Here is a 25,568-nt window from a genome sequence, read left to right as displayed (position 1 = left end):
CATTTAGGGAATTATCGGAACAGATGACTTCAGAATTCGCCTTACTGCAATGGTAAACCCCCCGAAAACATCGACTAAAAGAATGTCTCATCCAGTTGCTCCACGGCACATGTGCACCGATGTCGGAACTGAAAGAGGCAAGAAATTAGTAATAGTCGCGCTGCAACGGTAAATAACAGCCTCCGCCGCAGTAAATACATGACGGAGTGGGAATTCTGGCCTGTGACACGGATGACCCGTGTTTAGACTTCGGACGCAAGGAATCGAGATCAATGACGCTCGGGACCCGGCGCTGGTTCCCACTCCCGTCTGCGAGATTTCGTCACATCTCTTCTCAGTATAGACGAAGGTCAGTCCGGAGTTATCAGAGGGAAGTACCAAAGCGTCGGATAAAAGAAGACGCCGAGCCACCAGCGGACAAGTCTGCAAGTGATTAGCAGCCGCCGAACATCTCCAGACTCAAATGGTGAGTTACGGTCACCTCTGTTTTGTTGAGAAGTAGTATTGGTGCTCCGGCAGTAGGCGATCGATAGAGGGATAGCTCTGAGAGAGCTTCTCGTGTGCTTTGTGGATGGGTACTGAGGTTCTGCTGGAGACACTGAATCGATAATTGTCTTCGGACTTGTCGGCATCTTATGGGTTGATTTTTTGTATAAAACAGCTGCTAGATTCCTGTCCAGAGGCCAGTACAATTTCTAAATCTGTATCTACTTCTTCACTCTTAAAATCACTGTAAAATGCACGATAGAGCGTGCTTCCCACTGAACCACTTCTTATGGCTTCTTTTCGTTTCATTCGCGTACGGAGAGCGGGAAGAATGATTGCTTAAACACCTCTGTGCTTGTTATAATGGTGTAATCTTTCACGGTATAGTTTGCATCTGTTTCAAGCACCTGCTAATTCAAGTTTCTCAACATCTCCCCCGGGTCGAAGAAACCTACGCGCATTGGTGCTGGCCTTTTGATCCTTGTTATTCCTACGTGATACGGATCCCACACACTTGAGCGATATTCTAGGACGGGTCTCATGAGTGTTTTGTTAGCAGTGTACTTTTTAGACTGATTGCATTATCCTATAATGCTGCTAAAGAACCAAAGTCTGCTGGCTGCCTTACATATAGCTGAGCCTATGTGATCGTCCCATTTCATATCCATATCCAGGAATTTGTACTAGTTGACTGATTCCAGTTGCTACTCGCTGACATTATATTCGTAGGATACTACACTCTGTCGTTTTGTGACTTGCACAATTTCCGAACATTTAAGGCAAATTTCCAGTCTTTGCATCACTTTGACGCCTCATCAAGATTTAACTCGCCCTGAGCTTCCGCGGCCGGCCGAAGTGGCCGAGCGGTTCTAGGCGCTACAGTCTGGAACCGCGCATCCGCTACGGTCGCAGGTTCGAATCCTCCCTCGGGCATGGCTGCGTGTGATGTCCTTAGGTTAGTTAGGTTTAAGTAGTTCTAAGTTCTAGGGGACTGATGACCACAGCAGTTAAGTCCCATAGTGCTCAGAGCCTTTTTTTTTTTTTTTTTTTTTTTTTTTTGAGCTTCCCCGTGAAGAATATGGCGTTAAACATCTGCATATTCATTTACATTCTGCAAGCAACGGTACTGCAGAGTATCAAGCAATCCGCTGTTGGAAAAATTATATCTGGATGACGGGACGGTGAACTGAGCCCCCCTCCTCCAATGTTTTGGAGCGGGTGTAGTCACCAGAGACTGTCTTTGTTCGTTTAACGTTTTTATCAGAACTATAACATTCTGTCAAATGAAAACGAGACAGATGAAAAAAAGGAAGTAAATTGTTTATTATTTGAAAAGTAATCGCCATAAATGCTATTACATTTATCCCACTGTGAGACAGACGGTTAATGCTTTCATAGAAAATTGTTAGCGGTTGCCTACGGAACCACGATTGTATCCATGTGTGCAACTTTGGCAACATGTGGGTGGGTATTTTTCCGGCAAGTTGATTGGACTACACTGTAGAAGTTTCGCTGGGAAGCGCTTACACATCCTTCATACAATCCCGACATCTCCCCACGCGATTTTCATAATTTTGGAGCTCTGAAGAAAGACATCGTGGAAGTCGATCTGCTTCGGTCGAAGAGATGCACATAGATACAATCGTGGTTCCGTAGGCAACCGCAAAAGTTTTTCTATGTGGGCATTAACCGTCTTGTCTTACAGTGGGATAAAGGTAGTAGCATTTATGGCGATTACTTTTCAAATAACAAACAGTTTACTTTCTGTTTTCCATCTGTCTCGTTTTCATCTGACTGCCCGTTATATTTTTAAACACTTTATTATCACATTCAAAATTAATGTATCAGCATGTAACATGCGAAGAAAGTGTGATTTATCGCTCTTAGAGATACATTTGCATTTACATCGTTGTTGCACTACGTTCTGAGTACTGGCAGAACTTGGGACACGTTAGATTCAGTGTGGAAACACAGGCTGTTAGAAGCATTCGACTCATTCTCATCCATGCCACTTCTAAAACTTTACACAAATGAATTATTGGGTTGCATGGGGTGCATTAAAGATATTTTCAAAAACTTTGGAGGCTTCTTTCTCACTTCAAAAAAAGGCTAGTTGTAAATACATCGCTGAAAAATGGCAGGATTTTCGTTTCGTTAGCACACAGATATGATTTTTATTAACGGTCACGAGAATTTTAATGGACTCAGAGCAGCATGGGTGTGTCAAAACGCGTTTCCACACAATTGGCAGCTGAGTCAACCAAACTTTACTTCTGTTTATCGTGTCTTTTCTTTCATTAACAACTGAAAAACGAAGGATTTTGGACATAGGTTTGGATTTCCCGCCTTAATTCCTGTTCCTGGTGTGAGTAATCCGCTTCTGAAGTTTGTAAAACTATTTGTGATACCCCTGCGCAAAACATCCGCATTTCCACAAAGGGCCGTCGGGTAGAGGCCCGCATCTACCGTAGGCCTATATCCCAGCAATTATGGAACACGTTTTATACATGCGTATTATGACACTTTTGCACAGCGAAAATTCCCCTGTACGACTTAACACAGACTTCGCAAACAGCGATCTTGCGGAACTCAGCACGCTCTGTTTGGATGCCGGTGTAAATCGTCGGCTGTGAAAGTAAGTTCTGGAGCACCGCAAAAGAGTATTATAGGTCTGTTGCTGTTCCACATATAAATGGCTTGATGTATATCGTCGAAAGCGCCGCGAGGCCGTTCACGCATGGTGCAACATTATAAGCGAAAATCGGAACCCAGAGTTGCAATGCTGGGAGACAGAAATCTCCACCCTCCCCCCCCCCCTCACTCATTATTAAAGTTTTTTCTATCACTTATTTAATAATATAAAATTCCCAACGGGCAGAGAAGCTAATTTTAAATTTAATATTGTTTCTTCTTCTATAAACGATTTTTTAATTAAAAACTATTTGCTCGTGTAATACAGAAGACAAAGAAGTTTATTTTTTCTTACATTTAAATGGTTCAAATGGCTCTGAGCACTATGGGACTCAACTGCTGAGGTCATAAGTCCCCTAGAACTTAGAACTACTTAAACCTAACTAACCTAAGGACAACACACACATCCATGCCCGAGGCAGGATTCGAACCTGCGACCGTAGCGGTCGCGCGGTTCCAGACTGTAGCGCCAGAACCGCTCGGCCACCAGCGGCCGGCCTTTCTTACATTTAAGTATGTCTTTCTAATAAAGGGTACTGTAAACGAGCTACAAGCTCATTTCTATTCAGCTGAAGCCACTGATCTATTTCGTAATATTAAACGACCAGCATATACTCGTATGGAGAAGGGTAGGAAGTAAGATTAGGGATGATCTTTGGAACGTGGAATTAACCAACTAACTAAACCTAGTTGCCGTAACCATCACTCAGCCTTTTATTGATCGAAATTGGAACTTTAATGGCAATCAAAGTTATAAGCAGAGCTAAAACACAGATTTTTAGACTGTGAATCTGCGTATTTGTACACACATAAAGAGAGCAAAATGATGCAGGTAGTTATAACGTCATACGCGAGTTAAATAGTGATACAATTTTGGAGACGGTTTAATCGTCGAGAAAAAGTCAGCTAGGAGCGAAGCTCACAGGACAAACCATTGGTCACCCCCAGTGCAGCGAGCCTCAGTCAGGACACTCCAGTACAGTGGATGTGCCACTCGCCTCTATGAATCAGTGCAGCAACTGGAGCGATCGTCGTTGTACGGGAGATGTATTCGCAATTGCGATTATGAACCACCATCGGCTGTATACTGGATTGACGACAATGAAAATTTTTCCAACACGAATTTCCCGCTTTAAGCGAGCGGTCGCCTTAACTGCTTCGGATATCCGTGCACGAATCACGGCCAGACCTAAACTTCCATGTCGTCGTCCATGTGTCACAATCTGCACTGGTACGTTACGTATATTCCCCTCTAGGAATGACAAATTTGTTGAGAATCGAGGGCCTGGTACTGGCGAATAAATACGAGTAGCAGTGTCTGTGTTATTAAGAATTACGATGCAGCTTTCCTTCAGACATGCATGCTATTTCGTATTCCTATCGTGGCTGGATGTACGCACGACCATGTCATTAATGAAACTGGCCGATTTGTTGGCATATCAACGCGGACTGTCCAAGGTGTCTACAAGAAATGATCGTTTGTTAATTAAGAGGCCACAGTATTTATTTATGTGCTATTAACTGTGTCACTGAATTTTTTTAATTCCTTGTGAGTTGTAGAATCGATAGATTGATGCCTTCAAATGATAGGCAGTACTGTAAGTTCAGACTGGCTTTATTAGTGATCCTAAAGGCTTGAAAACAGCGATGGATCCAGGGTTCGGTTCTGGAGGGGATCACAGGTCACTGTTTATGTTTTTACCGCTGTCTACGCCCCCTCTTAACTTGACAACAACAATAAGTCGTTATCAAATCTTCGAAGAAAACACTCGAATAACGAATTCACGGTATCCAGATAGTGATGGCTCCAGTATGCAAGTATCTGATTGTCTATACATGACATGCATGTGGGGCCTGAAGATGGCATTATTGAGATGCCGAAACTGCTTGTCTCAATAAAATAACTTGTCAAAACGCACGACTGTTTGGCGATTTTCTCTGATAAATATTTGACCAGCCGCTGTCCCGTATCCACAATGGATCAACAGATAAGTTTTAGAAAGGTTAACTATAGCTTTTGATGAGTGTTCTACGAGTAAAACAAGTGTTTACGAGAGGTATAAGCGTTTCGAAATTGGCCGTGAAGACGTCGAATATGACGAGAGCCCTGGATCCCCAGGGCATCATTAACCTGTGAAATCGTGAAAAAGTGAAAGAAATGATTACGAACAATTGACGAATCACAGCCAGTGAAGTTGCAGATGATGCTGGTAGACCCCGTTCAGCCCTGACCTTTTTTTGGTTTTAATTTGACTTACAGAGTACAGCTAGGCCAGGAAAATTATAAAAAAAATCTTTTTCATTTAAGTTTATGAGAAAGGGACTCACACGTTTTGCGGGTTACGGTTTATTTATAAAACACATGCTGTATGCTTGTCAAGTACGTAGGACTGTGATTGAAAGATCAGCTGCATATTTATCACGTCCTCATACAATTTAAGCAGAGAACAGAATATAAATTAAAATAATTAATGAAAGTCATAGGTTAGCAATCGCTGAGAAATCATTAGTAATAGTGAAGCAGACAAAGATATCATTATTTATATGTGTGAAACTATATTAAACATTATTATTCATTCAGACGTAAACTAGAATATAAATTTAAAGAGTCAGTTAAAGCATTGGAAAACAATCACTTAAAAATCACCAACAATAATCCAACAGACCATGAGCCTGTTACCTCTGTGTGTAAAACTTCTTGAAATAACTGTTGTGCTTAAAAAGACATAAATATACATGCCATTTTTCGCTCCGAATTTCCGTTCTACTATTACATCGAGTTAATCTACACATACGTGGAGAAGTCTGATCGTCACCGAATGGCAGATGATCATAACCCTCAAACCCCTTGTCGTCGCAAGAAGTATGGGCAACAGGATTGCAGTTTACGTCCCTCAGGCTCAGTTCCATCCTCTGGCTCGTGTACCTCAGGTCATTTATTCGTGGGAGATGCCATTTCCAGTCGAAATTTCATCAGGTTCTTAAACCTTTCTGATCAACACTATTTCGTTTCGTGGCTATTCTGTATTCCATCCAGCTGCTCAGTGCAAAAAATCGTTCAAATGGTTCTAAGCACTACGGGACTTAACATCTGAGGGCATCAGTCCCCTAGACTTAGAACTGCTTAAACCTAACTAACCTAAGGACATCACACACATCCATGCCCGAGGCATCTACATCTACATCTACATACATAGTCCGCAATCCACCATACGATGCGTGGCGGAGGGTACCTCGTACCACAACTAGCATCTTCTCTCCCTGTTCCACTCCCAAACAGAACGAGGGAAAAATGACTGCCTATATGCCTCTGTACGAGCCCTAATCTCTCTTATTTTATCTTTGTGGTCTTTCCGCGAAATGTAAGTTGGCGGCAGTAAAATTGTACTGCAGTCAGCCTCAAATGCTAAAAATGATTCAAATGGCTCTGAGCACTATGGGACTCAACATCTTAGGTCATAAGTCCCCTAGAACTTAGAACTACTTAAACCTAACTAACCTAAGGACATCACACACACCCATGCCCGAGGCAGGATTCGAACCTGCGACCGTAGCAGTCCCGCGGTTCCGGACTGCAGCGCCAGAACCGCTAGACCACCGCGGCCGGCGCCTCAAATGCTGATTATCTAAATTTCATCAGTAGCGATTCACGAAAAGAACGCCTCCTTTCCTCTAGAGACTCCCACCCGAGTTCCTGAAGCATTTCCGTAACACTCGCGTGACGATCAAACCTACCAGTAACAAATCTAGCAGCCCGCCTCTGATTTGCTTCTATGTCCTCCCTCAATCCGACCTGATAGGGATCCCAAACGCTCGAGCAGTACTCAAAAACAGGTCGTATTAGTGTTTTATAAGCGGTCTCCTTTACAGATGAACCACATATTCCCAAAATTCTACCAATGAACCGAAGACGACTATCCGCCTTCCCCACAAGTGCCATTACATGCTTGTCCCACTTCATATCGCTCTGCAATGTTACGCCCAAATATTTAATCGATGTGACTGTGTCAAGCGCTACACTACTAATTCATCTGCATTAATTTACATTTATCTATATTTAGAGTTAGCTGCCATTCTTTACACCAATCACAAATCCTTTCCAAGTCATCTTGTATCCTCCTACAGTCACTCAACGACGACACCTTCCCGTACACCACAGCATCATGAGCAAACAGCCACACATTGTTATCCACCCTATCCAAAAGGTCATTTATGTAGATAGAAAACAACAGCGGACCTACCACACTTCCCTGGGGCACTCCAGATGATACCCTCACCTCCGATGAACACTCACCATCGAGGACAACGTACTGGGTTCTATTACATAAGAAGGATTCGCACCTGCGACCGTAGTAGCAGCGCGGTTCCGGACCGAAGCGCCTAAAACCGATCTGTCACAGCGGCCAGCTTGCTCACTGCAGCTAAGTCGAGAAAATGGAGAGTGACCTTCAAAATCTATTTCCTTGTCCTAAATCAAGTAAGGTAACACACCATTTGTTGATCAAAGGTGATCACCCCGCTCACTGACAGGTTATATCTGCGTAAGCAGAAGGACTTGTTAGCTAAATATAGATTTTCTTCCTTTTTGGTCCATCATTCCGTCTTTGTGTTCTGTGTGAATTTCAGAACATGGCCATACCATTAGAACCCGATTGCTGTCTTTCCATTGTACAACAACTAGCTTGTCATTACTTGAAACTGGAAAGGAGTGATTCTCGGACCATCTTCATTATTAAATTTAAACCAAAGAAATGCTTAAGTTCAACATGATTCGTAAATAACGATTTACCATTTTTTTCTACTGAATACATGTTTGTCAGTTCTGATGCAAAAGTAACGAAATCTTCAGAGAAATACTGACAAACCGTAATGAGTAATGTTTTTTTATATCACTAGAACCTGAAAGAAATGTATGATATTCCCAATATGTGATGTACACAAAAATATTTTGAACATCGTAGAATAAATTAACACGTACTTCATCTCCGTGTTGGAAGCATGTATGGAGAGCAAACTCTTCTCGTCAAAATTCTTCTCTCTCCCTAACCATCTCCGCTGTGTCATCGATTTAGAAGGCTGAGAATTCACTTCATGGAAACTCTTCTGGTATTACACATTGTTGTAAACATCCACAATGGGATAGGTTCACAGACGAAAATTTTGGCACAGCAACAAACGTTTCATTTTCATTACTGGTTTCGACACAATTTCCTTTATGGCTGCTTTCTTCTGAAGATATTTCTTTTATATCACTCACCAGCAGTTGTAATCCACCATCAACATGAGCATTGTTTTCAGACGAATCACTGACGTCTGACGTTCGTTCAAGATATTAAGGATTTCACTTTGGAACAAAACACTTTCACCAGTTGGCACCTGAGAAGCAAAAGCAACAATATCGCACTTGCAGTACATACTTTTTAACATGAAAATGTATTTTCACTAACATTTCGTAGCTCAGAATTAATTCACACATGATTTTGCGGGTGAATGATAAAATTTAAACAAAATAATAACCCGCATGCCAGTGACAGTTGTTATTTGTCACACAATAAACAGCATACCTTGAAAATAAATAGAAAAAAGGGTATTCTGTTGTAATTATTACACCTGTTTGGATAAGAATATAAAATCGTCGTTCATTGAAACAACATAATTTGAAATAATGCAATATCTTACTTTCTTGTTGCGATAACACTCGCAGACGATCTAAATTTTCCTTTTATAGAAATATGCCACCAACAATTGGAATCCTAATTGCAGCCGTACCAAATCTGACGCGAGCCTATATGAGCCAGAAAAATGACAAGAAGCCGAGAAAATAACTGTACAAATTGAACTGCTTGTTTTGGTTATATAACTTGTGACAGCAAAATTTGTTCCAAAATTGTTAAATTACAAACCAAAAAAAGGGGCGAACGTAAGTTGCTCAGGAGTCGCTATGTGATAAAAATGTTGCAGAACTAGTGAAACATTTCATACCAGGTGATAAAAGGCAGGTATACGGATGTAACGTCGAAACCAAGGTTCAGTGGTCCCAGTGGAAAGAAATTCTGGATCGCCAAGGACGGAGAAAGCTCGACGAGTGCGATCAAATCTGAAGGTTATGAAGACAGTGTTCTTCGATATTAACAGCGTAGTGCATCACGATTTCTTGCCACAAGCTCGAACGATCGATACGGAGTACCCTTTCAAGTTCAACGCTCTAACATCCAGATTTCTGACGAACAAACCACGCTTTTTGCATCACGATAATGCATGTGATCACACTCCGTTGTCTGTTAGTGAGTTTTTGCCAGAAGCTATACCGTAATGATGCCCCAGCATCTGTACTCGCCAGGCGTGGCCCCATTTGACATTTTTCTGTTTGCAACAATAAAGAAAATCTTAAAGGGTCGTCGTATTACGGGTACAGATGAGATTTAAAACGCGTCACGGAGAGAGCTAAAAGCTTTCCCAGAGATCGAGTTCCAGAAGTGTTTCGGCGATTGAAAGAAGCGTTGGCGCAAGTTAATAATATCTAATGGGGAATATTTTGAAGATGTTAACACTAATGTAGAGGAATAAATAAAATTTTTGGAAAAAAAATTTTAAACACATTTTGTATATAAAAATATAAACGCTTCTACTAAAAAAAAATTTTTGTGGTTGTCATGACCCCAACGACCCTCCCCCCTCCCGCCTCGAGGGAATGCTGCATCACAGACAGGGACCGTCACTCCTTGTCATTTCTAACCCTGCAGGAACTGCTGTTGTTAGTGATGTCAGTAACCAAGCGAGGACCGCGAAGGCAACCGCATGCAGTCGACATTTTGAGTCGGGTACTTCGCAGATGCCGGTTAGTAGCTGACTGGAGTAGTTTTCGCAATGCTGCAAGGACCCGAGTGCACCGACGCTATGTGCAGGTGTGTAGTTAGTTGATCAAGCCGGAGGTAGTTCTCTCATGTTTTCGGGATATGACTTGGGCCTATTCATTCAGGTCACATTCAACACAGACTTGGATTCATTTCAACATTCTCGGTGATCAAGCGTTCTCCTTTTTTTCTGCATCTTCTGTTCGCAGGGCCGCACCTCTATTGCCCCGTTAAAGCAGCGGATTTCAGTCCCACAGAAAATGCATGGGACTGTTTGGAACAGCAGATGAAACATCTCAGGAATTTAGCACCTCTAAGGAATGCAATCCTCAATCAGTAGCTTTAGCTGGATGTAACATGCCTGAAGGACTTATGGCCTCTCTTCGTCACCAAACTGAAGCCATTATCGAGGTTTCCTGGAGATGACTAATATGTGCTTTTTTGCGCCAGCAAGTAAACTCTAATATTGCTTCTTAGGCACATTTTCTAGTGTATCTAGGAACTTTGGGGAGTGAGTGAATGGCTGAGTATTCAAAAATGGTTCAGATGGCTCGGAGCACTATGGGACTTAACATCTTAGGTCATCAGTCCCCTAGAACTTAGAACTACTTAAACCTAACTAACCTAAGGACATCACACACATCCATGCCCGAGGCAGGATTCGAACCTGCGACCGTAGCAGTCCCGCGGCCGGCGGCTGAGTACTCACTAGAAGGAAGCAACCTACGTGGAAGTGAAGGAACCACTTTGCTTTGGCCTGTGTTGTTTAAAGAGGCACGCAAAAACAGCATTTTAGATATCAGCAGGCACTTTCAAGGCACTCGGTTTATAGATGGAAAAAAATTTCGAATTTATTTGTTTACTTTTCTGTGTAGTTACAACTGATTCCTCTCTCCTAAGTCTACAACGGGTTACAATATATGGCTAATGATTCATTAATTAAAATTATATGTAGTTGCATTTTCTTTTCAGCTTCACTGCTTGAAATACATTACGTTTTATTTTGATCTGCAGCCGTAAATTTTATTACTCCTGTCTGTGAAATTGCCCTTTCTTCCTCGTGGGAGAAGGAACAGTAATACAGTTTTATGGCAAATTTTGCGAGAGCTGAAACCCACGCAGTAGCCATTGAACCTGAGGAGTATCCTGAAAATAAATAACTAGTAATAAATCCATCACAAATTACCCTTCCACGGCCGAAGCACTGACGGAAAATTACTTGCAAGACCTTCGGTGCATCGGATGTGGAAATCATGGGTTTCTAGCTCATTTAAAATTCGTACAACTTTCAGTAAAAGAAAATTGCAGCAAAGCGCCATTTTCTTCGTTAAGGACCGACGTTCCGACGAGTGGTGGGCCATTGTATGCAGAATACTACCTCAGTAGCGCAAAGCTGGCGTCAGACGCCACATTCTTTTCATTATGCACGCGGAATAAGCGAGAGCAACCTGACCCAGAATACCCAGACAAGAAGAAGATACATCGAACAAGCTTTCCTAGCAGACACAACTCCTAGGAGAAATTGTCCGATGTGAAAGTAACTTTCGGGCGCACCGCAAGGCAGTACTATAGGGCTAAATCTGTTCTCGTTTTGAATTATCTGGTCCATAATGTTGGATGCTCTGTGCGAGTGTTTGAGGATGATGCTACTTTATACAAAAACATGACAACGCCAGAGAACTGAAGCAAGGTTTCAGGGGATCGACACTTGTTCAGGGTCAAGCAGTTGACCCTCAGTACAAATAAATGGAATGTACTGCCCACCAACATGCTGAAACATCAATTCATGTTCTATTACACAATTTGCGCTAATCACCGGATATAGTAACAGCCGTAAAATACTTAAGTGTGTGTGTGTGTGTGTGTCAAGAACGAGGTGCAATGCAATGGCTTATGAACCTAACTGCAAGGTAAGCTGATGTAATCTCAGTAAAATGTAACTCACATGAAAGAGCCAGCTGACAGAGGCAGTATTGAGAATGTACATACCCCTAGTTTGAACTTTGTGGAGCAGGCAGCGCCAAGTGAAATTTTATGAAAACTAATCCGCAAAAATAGCATTTTAAGGCAATGTTTAGTTAAGAGAATATGATGCAGCATTTAAGTTCATTATTTAAGTCTATAAATTCTAGTTGCACAACTTACGACTAAATGAATCGATTATATTAAAAATGAAAAGAATTTAAATCATAAAATAATTTATTAACTTTGCTACGAACAATTAATTTGCAAAACATTGAGTTTCATGTTCACGTTTGATACACTACTTCTCGATCCTGGTCGAATCCAAACTTACGATCCATCTCGAATGACCCCCTCTCCGACAGGACGCTACAAACTAATCTTAGCTTTGATCATGAGTTGACGTCAGTGAAATAAGTGTGGATAAATCATTTGCCTCAAGCGCTTTAGACGAAATGCGGGAGACCTAAATCTTGATGGCCGGATGATGATGATGATATTTGGTTTGTAAGGCGCTCAACTGCGCGTTCATAAGCGCCCATACAAAGTCCCAATTTTTACACAATCCAGTCTAGCCACTGTCACGAATGATGATGATGAATATGATGACGAAATGATAAGGACAACACAAACACCCTTTCCCCAGGCAAAGAAAATCCCCAAGCCAGCTGGGAGTCGAACCCGGGACCCCGTGATCTAGAGCCAGCAACACTAGCCACTAGACCACGAGCTGCAGACGATGGCCAGATGGGAATTTGAGACCCAATCTAGCCTTGTACGCCATCTCACTCGGTAAGCTACATTAAATTTGGAAGTCAAGTGCGTATAACTATTGCTATGGCCATTAACAAAGGAAGTACCCCACTTCTAACGGCTAAGAGCAAATAAAAATTATTTCAAAGTACGAAAAACTGTTTATACTAACACCAACCACGGACTGCCACAGTATAGTACACACAGTAACTGAAAGAAATACGCAATGAGACGAACAGAGATGACGCGTTTATTCAAAGTCAATAATTATACTGAAATCACCTTGATTTATTATGGTCCCCTGAACGTTACAAAAGGAGGGACACTGTTCTTAATAAGATGTGTGATCACCGCAGACGGAAATGTACGATCTGACCCGTGCTCCAATGCTAGCCACAAGGTTATCAACGTTTACCTCCACCAGCACGGTTGAGAACTGTTGGATGGTCGTCGATGCTTGCGGACGTGATGCAGTATGTTTCCCCAGCGCAGATAAACACGAGATCGATGGGATGTAAGTCGGGGATAAGGGCAGGCCAGTGCATTCGCCAAATATCCTTTCGTTCCGAGAGCTCCTCTGCCTACACTGTTCGATGCGGTCGTGCATCGTTATCCAGCAAAATGAAGTCAGTACCGAATTCTCTCACAGTATGACGCTCATGGGGAAAGAGTTTAGTGTCACAATAATATTTACTGATGAGTGTAACGAGTTCAAAGAGTTGGAGGTCAGTACTCCCACGTCAAATTATGTCTCCCCACATCATAAAATCGGGACTACCAAGAAGATCATGTTTGACGATGTTCCTGGGTGCATTGAGCGTTTTTACCTGTTGGCCTGGCAACGGAAGACAGCAAAACGAAAGCTGAAATTTTAAATTTAGCATTTGAGAAATCTTTCACGCAGGAGGATCGTACAAACATACCGCCGTTTGAGTCTCGTACAGATTCCCGTATGGAGGACATAGTGATAGACATCCCTGGGATTGTGAAACAGCTGAATGGGTTGAAAATAAATAAATCGCCAGGTCCCGAGGGGATTCCAATTCGGTTTTACAGAGAGTACTCTACTGCATTGGTTCCTTACTTAGCTTGCAATTACCGCGAATCTCTTGCTCAACGTAAAGTCCCGAGCGACTGGAAAAAAGCGCAGGTGACGCCTGTATAGAAGAAGGGTAGAAGGACGGATCCTCAAAATTACATACCAATATCCTTAACATCGGTTTGTTGCAGGATTCTCGAACATATTCTCAGTTCGAATATAAAGAATTTCCTTGAGACAGAGAAGTTGCTGTCCATGCATCAGCATGGCTTTAGAAAGCATCGCTCCTGCGAAACGCAACTCGCCCATTTTTCACATGATATCTTGCGAACCATGGATGAAAGGTATCAGACGGATGCCATATTCCTTGACTTCCGGAAAGTGTTTGACTCGGTGCCCCACTGCAGACTCCTAACTAAGGTAAGAGCATATGGGGTTGGTTCCCAAATATGTGAGTGGCTCGAAGACTTCTTAAGAAACAGAACCCAGTACGTTGTCCTCGATGGTGAGAGTTCATCGGAGGTGATGGTATCATCTGGAGTGCCCCAGGGAAGTGTGGTAGGTCCGCTGTTGTTTTCTTTCTACATAAATGATCTTTTGGATAGGGTGGATAGCAATGTGCGGCTGTTTGCTCATGATGCTGTGGTGTATGGGAAGGTGTCGTCGTTGAGTGACTGTAGGAGGATACAAGATGACTTAGACAGGATTTGTGATTGGTGTAAAGAATGGCAGCTAACTCTAAACATAGATAAATGTAAATTAATGCAGATGAATGAGAAAAAGAATCCAGTAATGTTTGAAGACTCCATTAGTGTTGTAGCGCTTGGCACAGCCACATCGATTAAATATTTGGGCGTAACATTGCAGAGCGATATGAAGTGGGACAAGCATGTAATGGCACTTGTAGGGAAGGCGGATAGTCGTCTTCGGTTCATTGGTAGAATTTTGGGAATATGTGGTTCATCTGTAAAGGAGACCGCTTATAAAACACTAATACGACCTATTTTTGAATACTGCTCGAGCGTTTGGGATCCCTATCAGGTCGGATTGAGGGAGGACATAGAAGCAATTCAGAGGCGGGCTGCTAGATTTGTTACCGGTAGGTTTGATCGTTACGCGAGGAGAGAAGATGCTAGTTGTGGTACGAGGTAACCTCCGCCACGCACCGTATGGTGGATTGCGGAGTATGTATGTAGATGTAGATGTAGACATAATGTAGTGGTCCTTCGAGTAGCACTGTTTGTGGTCCGAAACGTTCTCCGTGCACGTGAAACAATCTTGTGAGCTGTATCAAACTCCCAGGCTACAGTCGTCACACTTCGCCCTTCTTCCAATTTCCCAATGATTCTTCCCCGTGTGAAGTCATCCAGATGTTGTCTCGAGGCCATATTGTAATGAAGAACACCACTACTATGCACTGTAACTGCTCACTGATACACACACTGCCTTTTCCCATTCCTTTAACTGCCCCGTGTTGTCGGTCCGGTATCGTTTGGCGCTGTAGTCACGTTGAACTCAGGCTGTGTGACGTCAATCTTTCTTGGTACGACTGGCAGACGTCTGGCGACATGCTTCCACACTTTCATTCATTTCCACCAAGGTGTTAACACGTTATCTTACTCGGCAGCGATTTGCAGAGAAGTGCACAAAGGTTAGCTAATATAAAGACTACATAACCAATTTCCCAGACAATACCTCTTTTATGACTCGTGCGAATCTGCTGGTCCTAATCGCCTGTGGTGTGGTATTGTTTCCTTAGCCACTTGCGTAGCTTTAAGATTCGTTGATTTTCAAAATCGATTGTATATAAATGCAGAGTTTCATAAGAGTGCACATTCAGAGTAAAAGATTGATTCTGGATATCTAAGCACAAGGCGCTTAAAAAGCAGTACTGTGTAACACACAATTATGACTAGCAGATTCACAGTAATCATAAATGAGACATTATTTCGCAAAAAGGCAAACATTTGCTCGAAATAATAACACTGATCAGCGAAAACATTGTCACATTGCCCTTTGCAAGGCTAGATGCCTCCTCTTGGTGTTGTGGCCACGTGACACAGTAAGAAACGTTTGTAAGCCGGGATTATCCTAGCGAAGATATGCGCAGCAAATGGAGACATCCACTGAGATAACATAAAAAGTTCTCGAGCTACTTTCAGCTTCAAATTTGGATAACATCCCAAGCTTTCGATGATTACCTCCGTCATCTTCGTCAGGGGTAAAACTGACTGCCGTGGACCGCCTCTTTTTTTTTTATTTTATTTGTTTTTTTTTTTATTCCCCCTGAAGGGGGCGGGTTGGCAGCAGCTTATTACGCCGCTCTTCAGCCTTCGTGGACCGGTGAGGCTTCCGCTGTTATAACACAGTCTGTGGTTATAAGCAGTGGACGGCTTCTCATCGGCTGGATGACGTCACGGTGAAAACGGCGCGTACCGAGGTGGCTGCCTTTATATCCATAGATTTTCTTTGCGCGCTTTACCCAGCGTTGCTTGCAGCGCCATCCATCGCAACAGGCGGAGAACTGCGAGGAATGTGAGAAGTCTCCCTCTGCGCTCTTTCTTTATCAACTGCGCGCTTCCATGCATTGCTGAGTGCATAACCGGAGTCTCTGTCGAAATTATTTTCACAGAGTCTAATTTCAACTACTTCCCTGATGACAGAGTCCCAATAGTTTGAAGCGTGAGCAAGTAATCTTGTTTCATCGAATAAAATCTTAGGTTTATTTAACAAACTGTGCTCAGCCACCGCTGATTTTTCTAGATACCTGTTTTTCAGGCGACGCTGATGTTCCACACAGCGATCGGCAACAGTTCTTATAGACTGGCCCACATAATTTTAGCCTCACTCGCAAGGAATGCTGTACATTCCCGGTACTCTGAGGCCGAGATTATCTTTCGCGGATCGCAACATCTCCTTAATCTTCCTGGGTGGCCGGAAGACTGGTCTGATTCCCTGCCGGCTCAGGATGTGTTGGTCATCTTCATCTGTTCGAACAGCGACCTTCCTAGGTTTCTCCGCCAGAGTAGATCTGATATCACGATCGAAATATCAATTTTTTCTGAATACCGTCGTCAGATGGTTAATCTCGGAGCCGAGACGACCCTTGTCCGAAATAGTCCTTGCTCTGTGTACCAAGGCATTCAGCATATCTCTCTTCTGAGCTGGGTGGTGAAAACTACGCGCGTTTAGATATAAATCTGTATGTGTTGGTTTTCTGTACACAGGATGTCCGAGACGTCACTCCACCAGCACATCTAAGAAGGGTAACTTCCCATCTTTCTCCACCTCCACTGTGAATCGTATGTTCTGATGTATACCATTCAAATGATCAACAAACTGCTGCAGTGCCTCACTGCCATGTGGCCAGATTAAAAATGTATCGTCAACATTCCTGAAGAAGCAGGATGGACGTAGGGGAGCGCTGTTCAACGCTCGTTCTTCGAAATCCTCCATGAAGAAGTTAGTTATGGCTGGTGACAGTGGCGAACCCATGGCTGTTCCGTCAGTCATTTCATAATATTTTCCACCATACAAGAAATAGGTGGTCGTCAAAATGTGTCGAAATAACTTCAGTATTTCAGGAGAGAAATGAGCAGCCAACAATTTTAACGTATCTTCCACTGGTACCTTTGTAAACATCTAGGCTGATCATGATGTCATTCGGACCTATCCTCATCTGCTTTATGATGTCAACAAACCTTTTTGAGTTATTAAAATGATGGCTACAATGGCCGACTATCGGTGCTAATAATTTGGTTAAGTATTTTGCCAACCGATATGTAGGAGACCCAATAGCACTAACAATAGGTCTCAACGGGATCCCATCCTTATGGACTTTGGGTAGACCATATAACCTGGGTGGCCTTGGTGCTCTTGGTCGTAGATTCTTGACTAGTTCTTCTGGGAGGCCAGAGTTCTTCAGTAGCTCCCCTGTCTTCCTGCTAAGTGCTGCTGTAGGCTAAGTGCTGCAAGGACTCCATTGCGAAAGACTTCGTAGTCATATCCACTGAGAGAGATTTGACCAAGGTCAGATTATTATTACGCAGAACCCATGAACGAATACCTCGAAAACAACGAAGCTGGTCGAATGTTCACATGCTACTGTCGTGAGCATCTATGGAAAGTGGTTGAAGGGCAGTGAAACTACCATTACATGCTAAGTGTTTGGACATCCACGACTTTTCACAGAACGTGGGATTTGGAGGCATGTATGCTCCGTAAATTAAAATAGATGGCGATCTGCGGCACCCCTGGCGAAAGACACAGTGCCAGTGGACTCACACGTCTTTCGGAGCACACCATTCAGTGCACATTGTCGAGCGAGGGGCTCCAGCGGAGACGATCCCTGCGTTTTCACACGTTGGCCCGATGATGTCATTAATTATGATTGTAGTGGGCTCGGGATTATCGAGAATGGACTGTCTACCACTAGAAATGTGTCAGCTCATCAGATGAATCGCATTTTCCTAAAAAATGGTTGATGGTCGTCTCCACAAACACCGTCATCCAGACCAATGGACGCTTAAATCTACACCACACCATGGACCGAGGCTGGTGGAAGCACTACTGTTCTATGATTGACATTCTCCTGTGCTTGCATAGGACCTGTGGTACAAACAAAAGACACTATGTCAGCTGTGGACCACCGGCATCCCTTCCTGCTTGAAGTCTTCCCTGACAATGATGCCATCTTCCAGTAGTATAATTATCCATGTATTGAAGACAGAATGATGCTACAGTGGTCCGAGAAGAATGCTAGTGAAACCAAGTTAATGTCTTGGCCACCAAATTCGGCTGAGGTAAATCTGACAGTTCCCATCTGAGTTGCTATTGAACACCATCACCGCGTACAGAAAGCAGTGGCGATTTATTTGCAGGACTTATATTAGTGTGCATTGACACCTTGTTCCACATAGCTCCACGAATATACCAATGAACTGCAGATTTGATGATATGCAGAATTGGTGATAGTCTATATTGCATTACAAATATGGCCCAATATGCTATTAAGCAGGTAGCCATAAAGTTTTAGCTTGTTAGTGTATGTTAACATGTGCAGTAGCCATGCGGGATTAGCCGAACGGTCTAAGGCGCTGCAGTCGTGGCCTGAGCGGCTGGTCCCGGCGGAGGTTCGAGTCCTCCCTCGGGCGTGGGCGTGTGTGTCTGTCCTTAGGATAATTTAGGTTAAGTAGTGTAAGCTTAGGGACTGATGACTTTAGCAGATAAGTCCCATAAGATTTCACTCACATTTGAACACATGCAGTATTCACACAATTTCCCAGCTGCTGAGTTGTTATACATTCTTCCCTTATTTTTCATTTAAATGCAAATGTGGAGTTTCAATTAGGTGAATAAAACACAGGAGTATGGAACAGATTGTGATAAATATCTGGAAAGCAAAATTGCAAATATCAGCCAAAGCACCTGAGAAGATGCATCTGATAATTCTAGAAGAAGACGTCCGGTAGGTTTAGATGTGGTTTTTGTTTGTTTCATCTTGACTTCACAATCTCATTTTCATTTTTGGTACTGAACTACTGCAGCATGAATATGCTGGAAATGATGCAGCACTGTCACATGTTGCCCTTGTCACGTGTACATGCTGTTTCATTCAGCTGTGTTTTAATCACCCAAAAATCCATATTTGCACTTGTGATGAATAAGAGATGACACAATGACTGCTATTGGTAGCTATGTAACCTTACAGGCATTGTATGTTTAACTTTTTGCCAAATAACATCTAATTCAGGGCTCTTGTGGATCTCTGGCCATAACACCCTGCTGTATGGTACAGTGAACTGTGCTTCTGAACTCTGTAAAGATTTGTAAACCTTCAGACAATGATAGTACACAAATGCAGTGTTTTACAGATCAGTGACATTAACAAGAGGTAGATCAGATCTGTCTCCGTATTTTAAAATAATTTTTATTCACTTTTAACCATTTGAGCTGAAGAAGTTCCCTTGTAAATAGTTTACCAAGCAGGTATCTTAGCTGCTAGTGTGGTTGTATGTATAGAGGTTTTATACTTTAGGGGAAAAATCACCTAGCAGGGGTTCAGTCAAGACTGAAATCCATGCAAACAGCTTCATGTGGAGCAAAAGAGCATATTTTATACAAATTTTCCATGAATTTTGATGACTATAACCATACCCATATGTGACTGTATGGGCCCTTTTTATGTAACTTATCATCTGCAATAAATGTAATGAACTCACTGCTAATGGTGCAACTACAGCAAAACATACATGGCTAAAAGTTGAATGAGACAAAACAGTGTTTCACTCAAGGTGGTATCCTTAGAATAATCTCTTTGCCAATCATCCACAACCCTCAATATAGATCTGCTGCATGGACAGTGAAGGCCAGAATAGACTAAGAAAATCTAAATCTACAACTACCAGATGTTTTCTCCTAGAGTTCTCAGGTGCATCTTCTCTGGTGCTTTGGCATACATCTGCAGTTTTGTTGTTGTAATATGTACATAAAATAAACCCAAACAAATATATTACTGCTCATCATGTGTTTCATTGAGTGGTTGATTAATTATGTATGTTCAACATTGTTCAAGTGTGGGGGCAATCTAGAGTAATGTGTAATACAGAAGTATAAACTTCAACAGCCAAGATGGCTCATTATCATTAAAGATTTGTTGACCAGTTTTGGCAAATCTAAGTTGCTACAATTATATCATATGCAAATACATCTCAGTACATCTCCATCATGTGTACAAAACACTGATTAGCCAAAACATTATGACCACTGCCTACCATGAAGTTGGATGCCATCGGGTGGCATTGCAGACATGTGACATAGTAACAAAAGTATATAACAGGAGCAGATATGGATGGGGGATCACCCTAGGGAAGATACACACTGCAAATGGAGAAATCCATTGAGCTATGCAGCTTTGACAGAGATCAGATTATTATTACACACAGCCTGTGAATGAGTACCTTGAAAACTGTGAAGCTTGTCAGATGTTTGTGTGCTACTGCTGTCAGCATCTATGGAAAGAGGCAAAAGGGCAGTGAGATTACCACTAGGCACTAAATAGTTGAACATACATGACTCTTCATAGAACATGGTGTTCGGAGATTTGTCTGCTCAATAAAGTAGGATAAATGGTGATTTGTGGCATTTCTGCTGAAAGAGCACAATTGTGGTGCATGCACAAGTATTTTGGAGCACACCATTCACTGTAAATTGTTGAACATGGAGCTCCACAGCAGACCACCCCTATGTGTTTACATTTTATCCCAAGACATCATCAGTTATGATTGTAGTGGGTATGGGACCATCGGGATTCTACTGTCGATCAATGGAAAGATGTCGGCTCAGTGGGTGAATCACATTTTTGGTGCATTAGGTCACTGGTCATCTCCACAAACATCATCATCGAGGTGAATGGCAGCTCAAAATGTGCAGCATGCGCTCCACACACACACACACACACACACACACACACACACGTACCTTTATTGTAACTGCAAAACACTAAAAAAGTATTTTGGGTATTTAAGGTAAACTGTTTTGGTAAAGGGCTTTGTGTGTGTGTGTGTGTGTGTGTGTGTGTGTGTGTGTGTGTGAGTCAAAATCATCTCTCTTTCTTGTGCCGTAGCTATGAGCCTGACCGTTCAATGTCGAAAATTCCTGAGAGATTTCAGAACACAAACACATTCATAAATGTATAAACCAGGAAGTGTCATTATTTCAAATTCTTTAAAGATTTCCCTTCATTGCTCTCTGTGGGGAACTCCTGCCATAATTCTAATAGCACTTTTTTGAAGTTTGGAAGTATGTTTTGTCATACTTGTGTTTGTCCGGAATATCACACCACATCTAGGTAAGCTGTTCATAAATGCATCATAGGTACACAACAATGATTCAGTGCTGCAGAAGTCCCAAAGCCTTTTTAGTACTTAACAACATTTAACTAGTTTTTTATTTGGAAATTCTAGATGCTGTTCCCATCTCAGTTGTTCATCCAACCCTAAGCCTACAAATTTTATGGAGGGGCTTATACAATACTAAAACTCTCATACCATCTCTAACTTTTCTTCTTATATTACTTAAATTCATTCATACCATTTTTTCTTCCTTTATAAGCAAAGCATTATCTGTAATTCGTTTTCCCACCTATTCATTCTTTCAGAGACTTTCTGCCGATAGGCCATCATCAGTGCATCATTTTATTGAAATGTTCCTGTCATTGGTAAACAACAGTGCATTTGCTGTAATCAAGTGTTTTGGCAAACTCACGTATATGAGGGTATGCTGGAAAGCAGTGCCTCAGAATTTTTTATTCTGTTTTCAATATCGGTCGAGGTGTTACGTGTCACGCATATTACTTCGCCAATTTTCCTGCTTTGCTGGCACAAGTTGCAACTTGTGTGGCACCATGCTAGCCACTATTTAGGAAAAATAAAATAATACCACTTCCATGTATTTATATGCTTGAAAATGTAATTATTATAAAAGAAAAACTAAATAGTGGCAGTCCGAGCACCACCAGTAATGAATCTGTACATAGCTACCACACAAGACACATAAATGATGTAAATCTACAACAGAAAAACACAAAACTATTACAGAAAGGCATACTCTAACCTGGCACCAAATTGTACAATGCACTACGCAAATCGACACAAATAATAATGGACTTAATCAAGTTCAAATCAATTGCGAAGGATTACTTGGTCGAGCACTGCTTCTATATAGTAAGGGAATACCTAGAAAAACAAAACTGCCTCACCGATTAAGACTGTTTTTATAAAATGTGTAGAGTAAGAAAATATTGTATAATTTTATCTTTTGTTAAAATGATGTCTGAAAAAAAAGAAAAAAATCAAGGAACATTTATTGTAATTAATGAATGGTCCCGAAAGCATGATTTTGAAGAGTTTTTCCACACATGGAGCACCGTCTCTTTCAGCATGGTAGTGCCAGACCACAGACAAACACTGCAACATCTGCAACAATCTGATGCCTTGGTTCACTGTCAATTGACCATCCTCCATACAGTCCAACTTGGCCCAGTCCAATTTTCATGTTTCCAAAACTTAAGAAGCACCTTCAAGGATTTGATAGTGATGAAGCAGCGCAAGCAGATGTGAGGTTGTGGCTCTGTTGACAAAGTCAGACATTCTGCAGTAACAGCATCAACAAACTGCCCTCCTGTTGGGAGAAATATGTTTGTCACCAGAGTGGCTTTTGGAAAATAAATTGTATTGCAATGTTTTATTGGCCCTCTTCATTTTTGTACATAGATATAAACTGATATGGAACAAGTCAGTTTTATGAGAAGATGAGATGAGACAACATGAGTTAATGTGATGATTATAAATTTCATATCTAACACAAAATACAGGATATAACATTCAATAATAGCTATACGCAGATATATATGTATATACTTATTTTTTCCAATTCAAATTGTGATTAAATCTAAAAAAGATACAGGTATGGATACTCTTCATAAGAATGCAAAAAATCAGTGGGATGTTTACCATTCTTACTGCATCATGTGATCATAGTTTACATCATCATCTTTTTTTGCACAAAAGATATAAATGACCACTATATCATCATACTCTGCTTATGAATTTACAACAGTTAATCTAGTTTTTTGAAAAAATTACAGTTTTTGCAGTATCTTTGTGACCATAGTTTACAACTGCAGATTTTTGTGCAAAAGACACAAATTAGAAAATTATAAGATATGTACAATTTATATGACATCATGATGAAAATGTGTTGTATGATATTCTACTTCTTTGTACTAACAAATATTTATTTATATTGTAAGAACATTTACTGAGGAGATAGTTGTGCACAGATCCTTGAGTTTTGCAACCTGTTTCATTGTTTCACATTTAACACAATCTATACAAATTTTCCACTATCACTATTTATTACAACAACAATGCACACATTTAGATTTGAACCTGACAAATACCCAGCTACACCCTAATAACACTTCTGCAGTAGGTAGTTGTGAACAGCTGTTTTATATGCTGAAATATGTTTGATCATTTTGATGTCACAAAGTAGTTTGTTGTACAGCTTATTTCCTTCTTGGAGTGCTCCAGTTTGTTTGAGTGTTGTATCTGAATATTGGAATTATATATTTTGGCTTTTTCTTGTGTAATGTGAGTGAATACTTGAAGTTTTTTGAATAAAAGTTTAGATGAGCTTCTGGGAGCAGCCCTTTCCATGGCTCATGCAACTCAACTCTCTTTTGGGCTGTGAAACAACTTTCACTGTTTTGCTAGGGTAGTCTGTGCTGTTGAATGACCACTGTGTCTGGATGGCTTAGTGGTCAGAGTGTTTGCTTAGAAAGCAGGAGACCTGGGTTCGACTCCTAGCCTCACATAAATTATCAACTTTCCCCAATGATTTTAGTTAATGCCCACTCACAGCCAATGTCTGTAATTCCTTTATGTCCTAACTTTTGTTGCACTTGAGTTTTCCCAGAGATTATGTGGTATCACAGTAGAGATTCTGCTTTGGCAAATAACACATTTTTATTTTTTCGTTTGCTGTGCAGCTTGATAGAATTTTTATGCAGTAATAGATGGTGTTCAATTTATTGGATACATACATTGTCCAACTATTGACAGCTACTGTCATATGTGTGAAGGGCACACATGCTCATGAAGTTCAGACCTCTGCAGAACCAGATATGAATATTGTTGCCTGATCTTATCCATGCACAAGTGGTACCTCATGTCATTCATGTGACAGGCCTGCAGATGACATGACTGGAGTATTGAAACTGGTTGCCTAACAATACAATATCAAAATAATGGCATATTTCATCAACCGGCCACTGTTCCATCTCCTGAGCCCAAGATGGAGTTACACTTAAAAATTGCTGAAGCTCCAACATGTTGCCAAAATTTCTTACTTTCAAGGTAGTTCCCTTGGAAGCAAATATATTTATCTCAATGCCTCTGCTGCTTCTGGGATGGGTCCCAGAAGTCTTTCTTCATTAATATGTTCAGTCCCCTCTGTGATTCTGCTAGAGTTTTCTCCAGTGTATCAGATCTTCATCCTTCAATTAGATTTTCATGTTTGGGAGGTGGAAGAAGTCACACAGAGCTAAGCCTGGTGAGCATGAAGGCTTAGGAGCGACTATCTTCTTCTTTTTAGTCAAACATTCCTGAATAATTAAGGCTGACTGTAGTCATCTATTGTCACGCTGGAGCACACAGATGTTGGTATGTCACTTCTGTGGGCATTTCCTCCTCATATCCAAAAAATAAAAAAATTATATATATATATATATATATATATATATATATATATATATATATATATATATATATATATATATATATATATATATATATATATATATAGGGAAACATTCCACATGGGAAAAATATGTCTAAAAACAAAGATGATGTGACTTACCAAACGAAAGCACTGGCAGGTTGATAGACACACAAAAAAACACAAACATACACACAAAATTCAAGCTTTCACAACCAACGGTTGCTTCATCAGGAAAGAGGGAAGGGGAGGGAAAGACGAAAGGATGTGGGTTTTAAGGGAGAGGGTAAGGAGTCATTCCAATCCCGGGAGCAGAAAGACTTACCTTAGGGGGAAAAAAGGACAATGTTACTCTTGATGAGAAAATACATGTATGGATGAAAGGACTTGGTGTACTTGCAGAAAATGTAACTCTAACTGGAGATATTACTCTGTACTATAATTATTAATAAACTGTGATCCTTGATCTCTGTAACCTGTAGACGTGCATCTGGTGAACGGGA

The 25,568-nt window shown here is 41.4% G+C and overlaps 1 protein-coding gene across 2 annotated transcripts in view; it reads left to right on the top strand.

Annotated features, from left to right (window-relative positions):
- The first annotated feature begins 353 nt into the window (after positions 1–353).
- Positions 354–25,568, top strand: part of LOC126248815 (putative uncharacterized protein DDB_G0271606) — a 30,039-nt gene continuing 4,824 nt past the window's right edge. For both annotated transcript variants that reach the window (XM_049950224.1, XM_049950223.1), the window contains exon 1: positions 354–466. In XM_049950224.1, the coding sequence (XP_049806181.1) occupies positions 464–466 (3 nt within the window). In that variant the 5' untranslated portion in view covers positions 354–463. The remainder of the gene's footprint in view (positions 467–25,568) is intronic.

The sequence above is a fragment of the Schistocerca nitens genome, chromosome 3 (genome assembly GCF_023898315.1).
Source record: "Schistocerca nitens isolate TAMUIC-IGC-003100 chromosome 3, iqSchNite1.1, whole genome shotgun sequence".
NCBI lineage: Eukaryota > Metazoa > Arthropoda > Insecta > Orthoptera > Acrididae > Schistocerca > Schistocerca nitens.
Note: the sequence above shows the minus strand (reverse complement) of the source record. Positions and strands in the feature narration are given on the sequence as shown.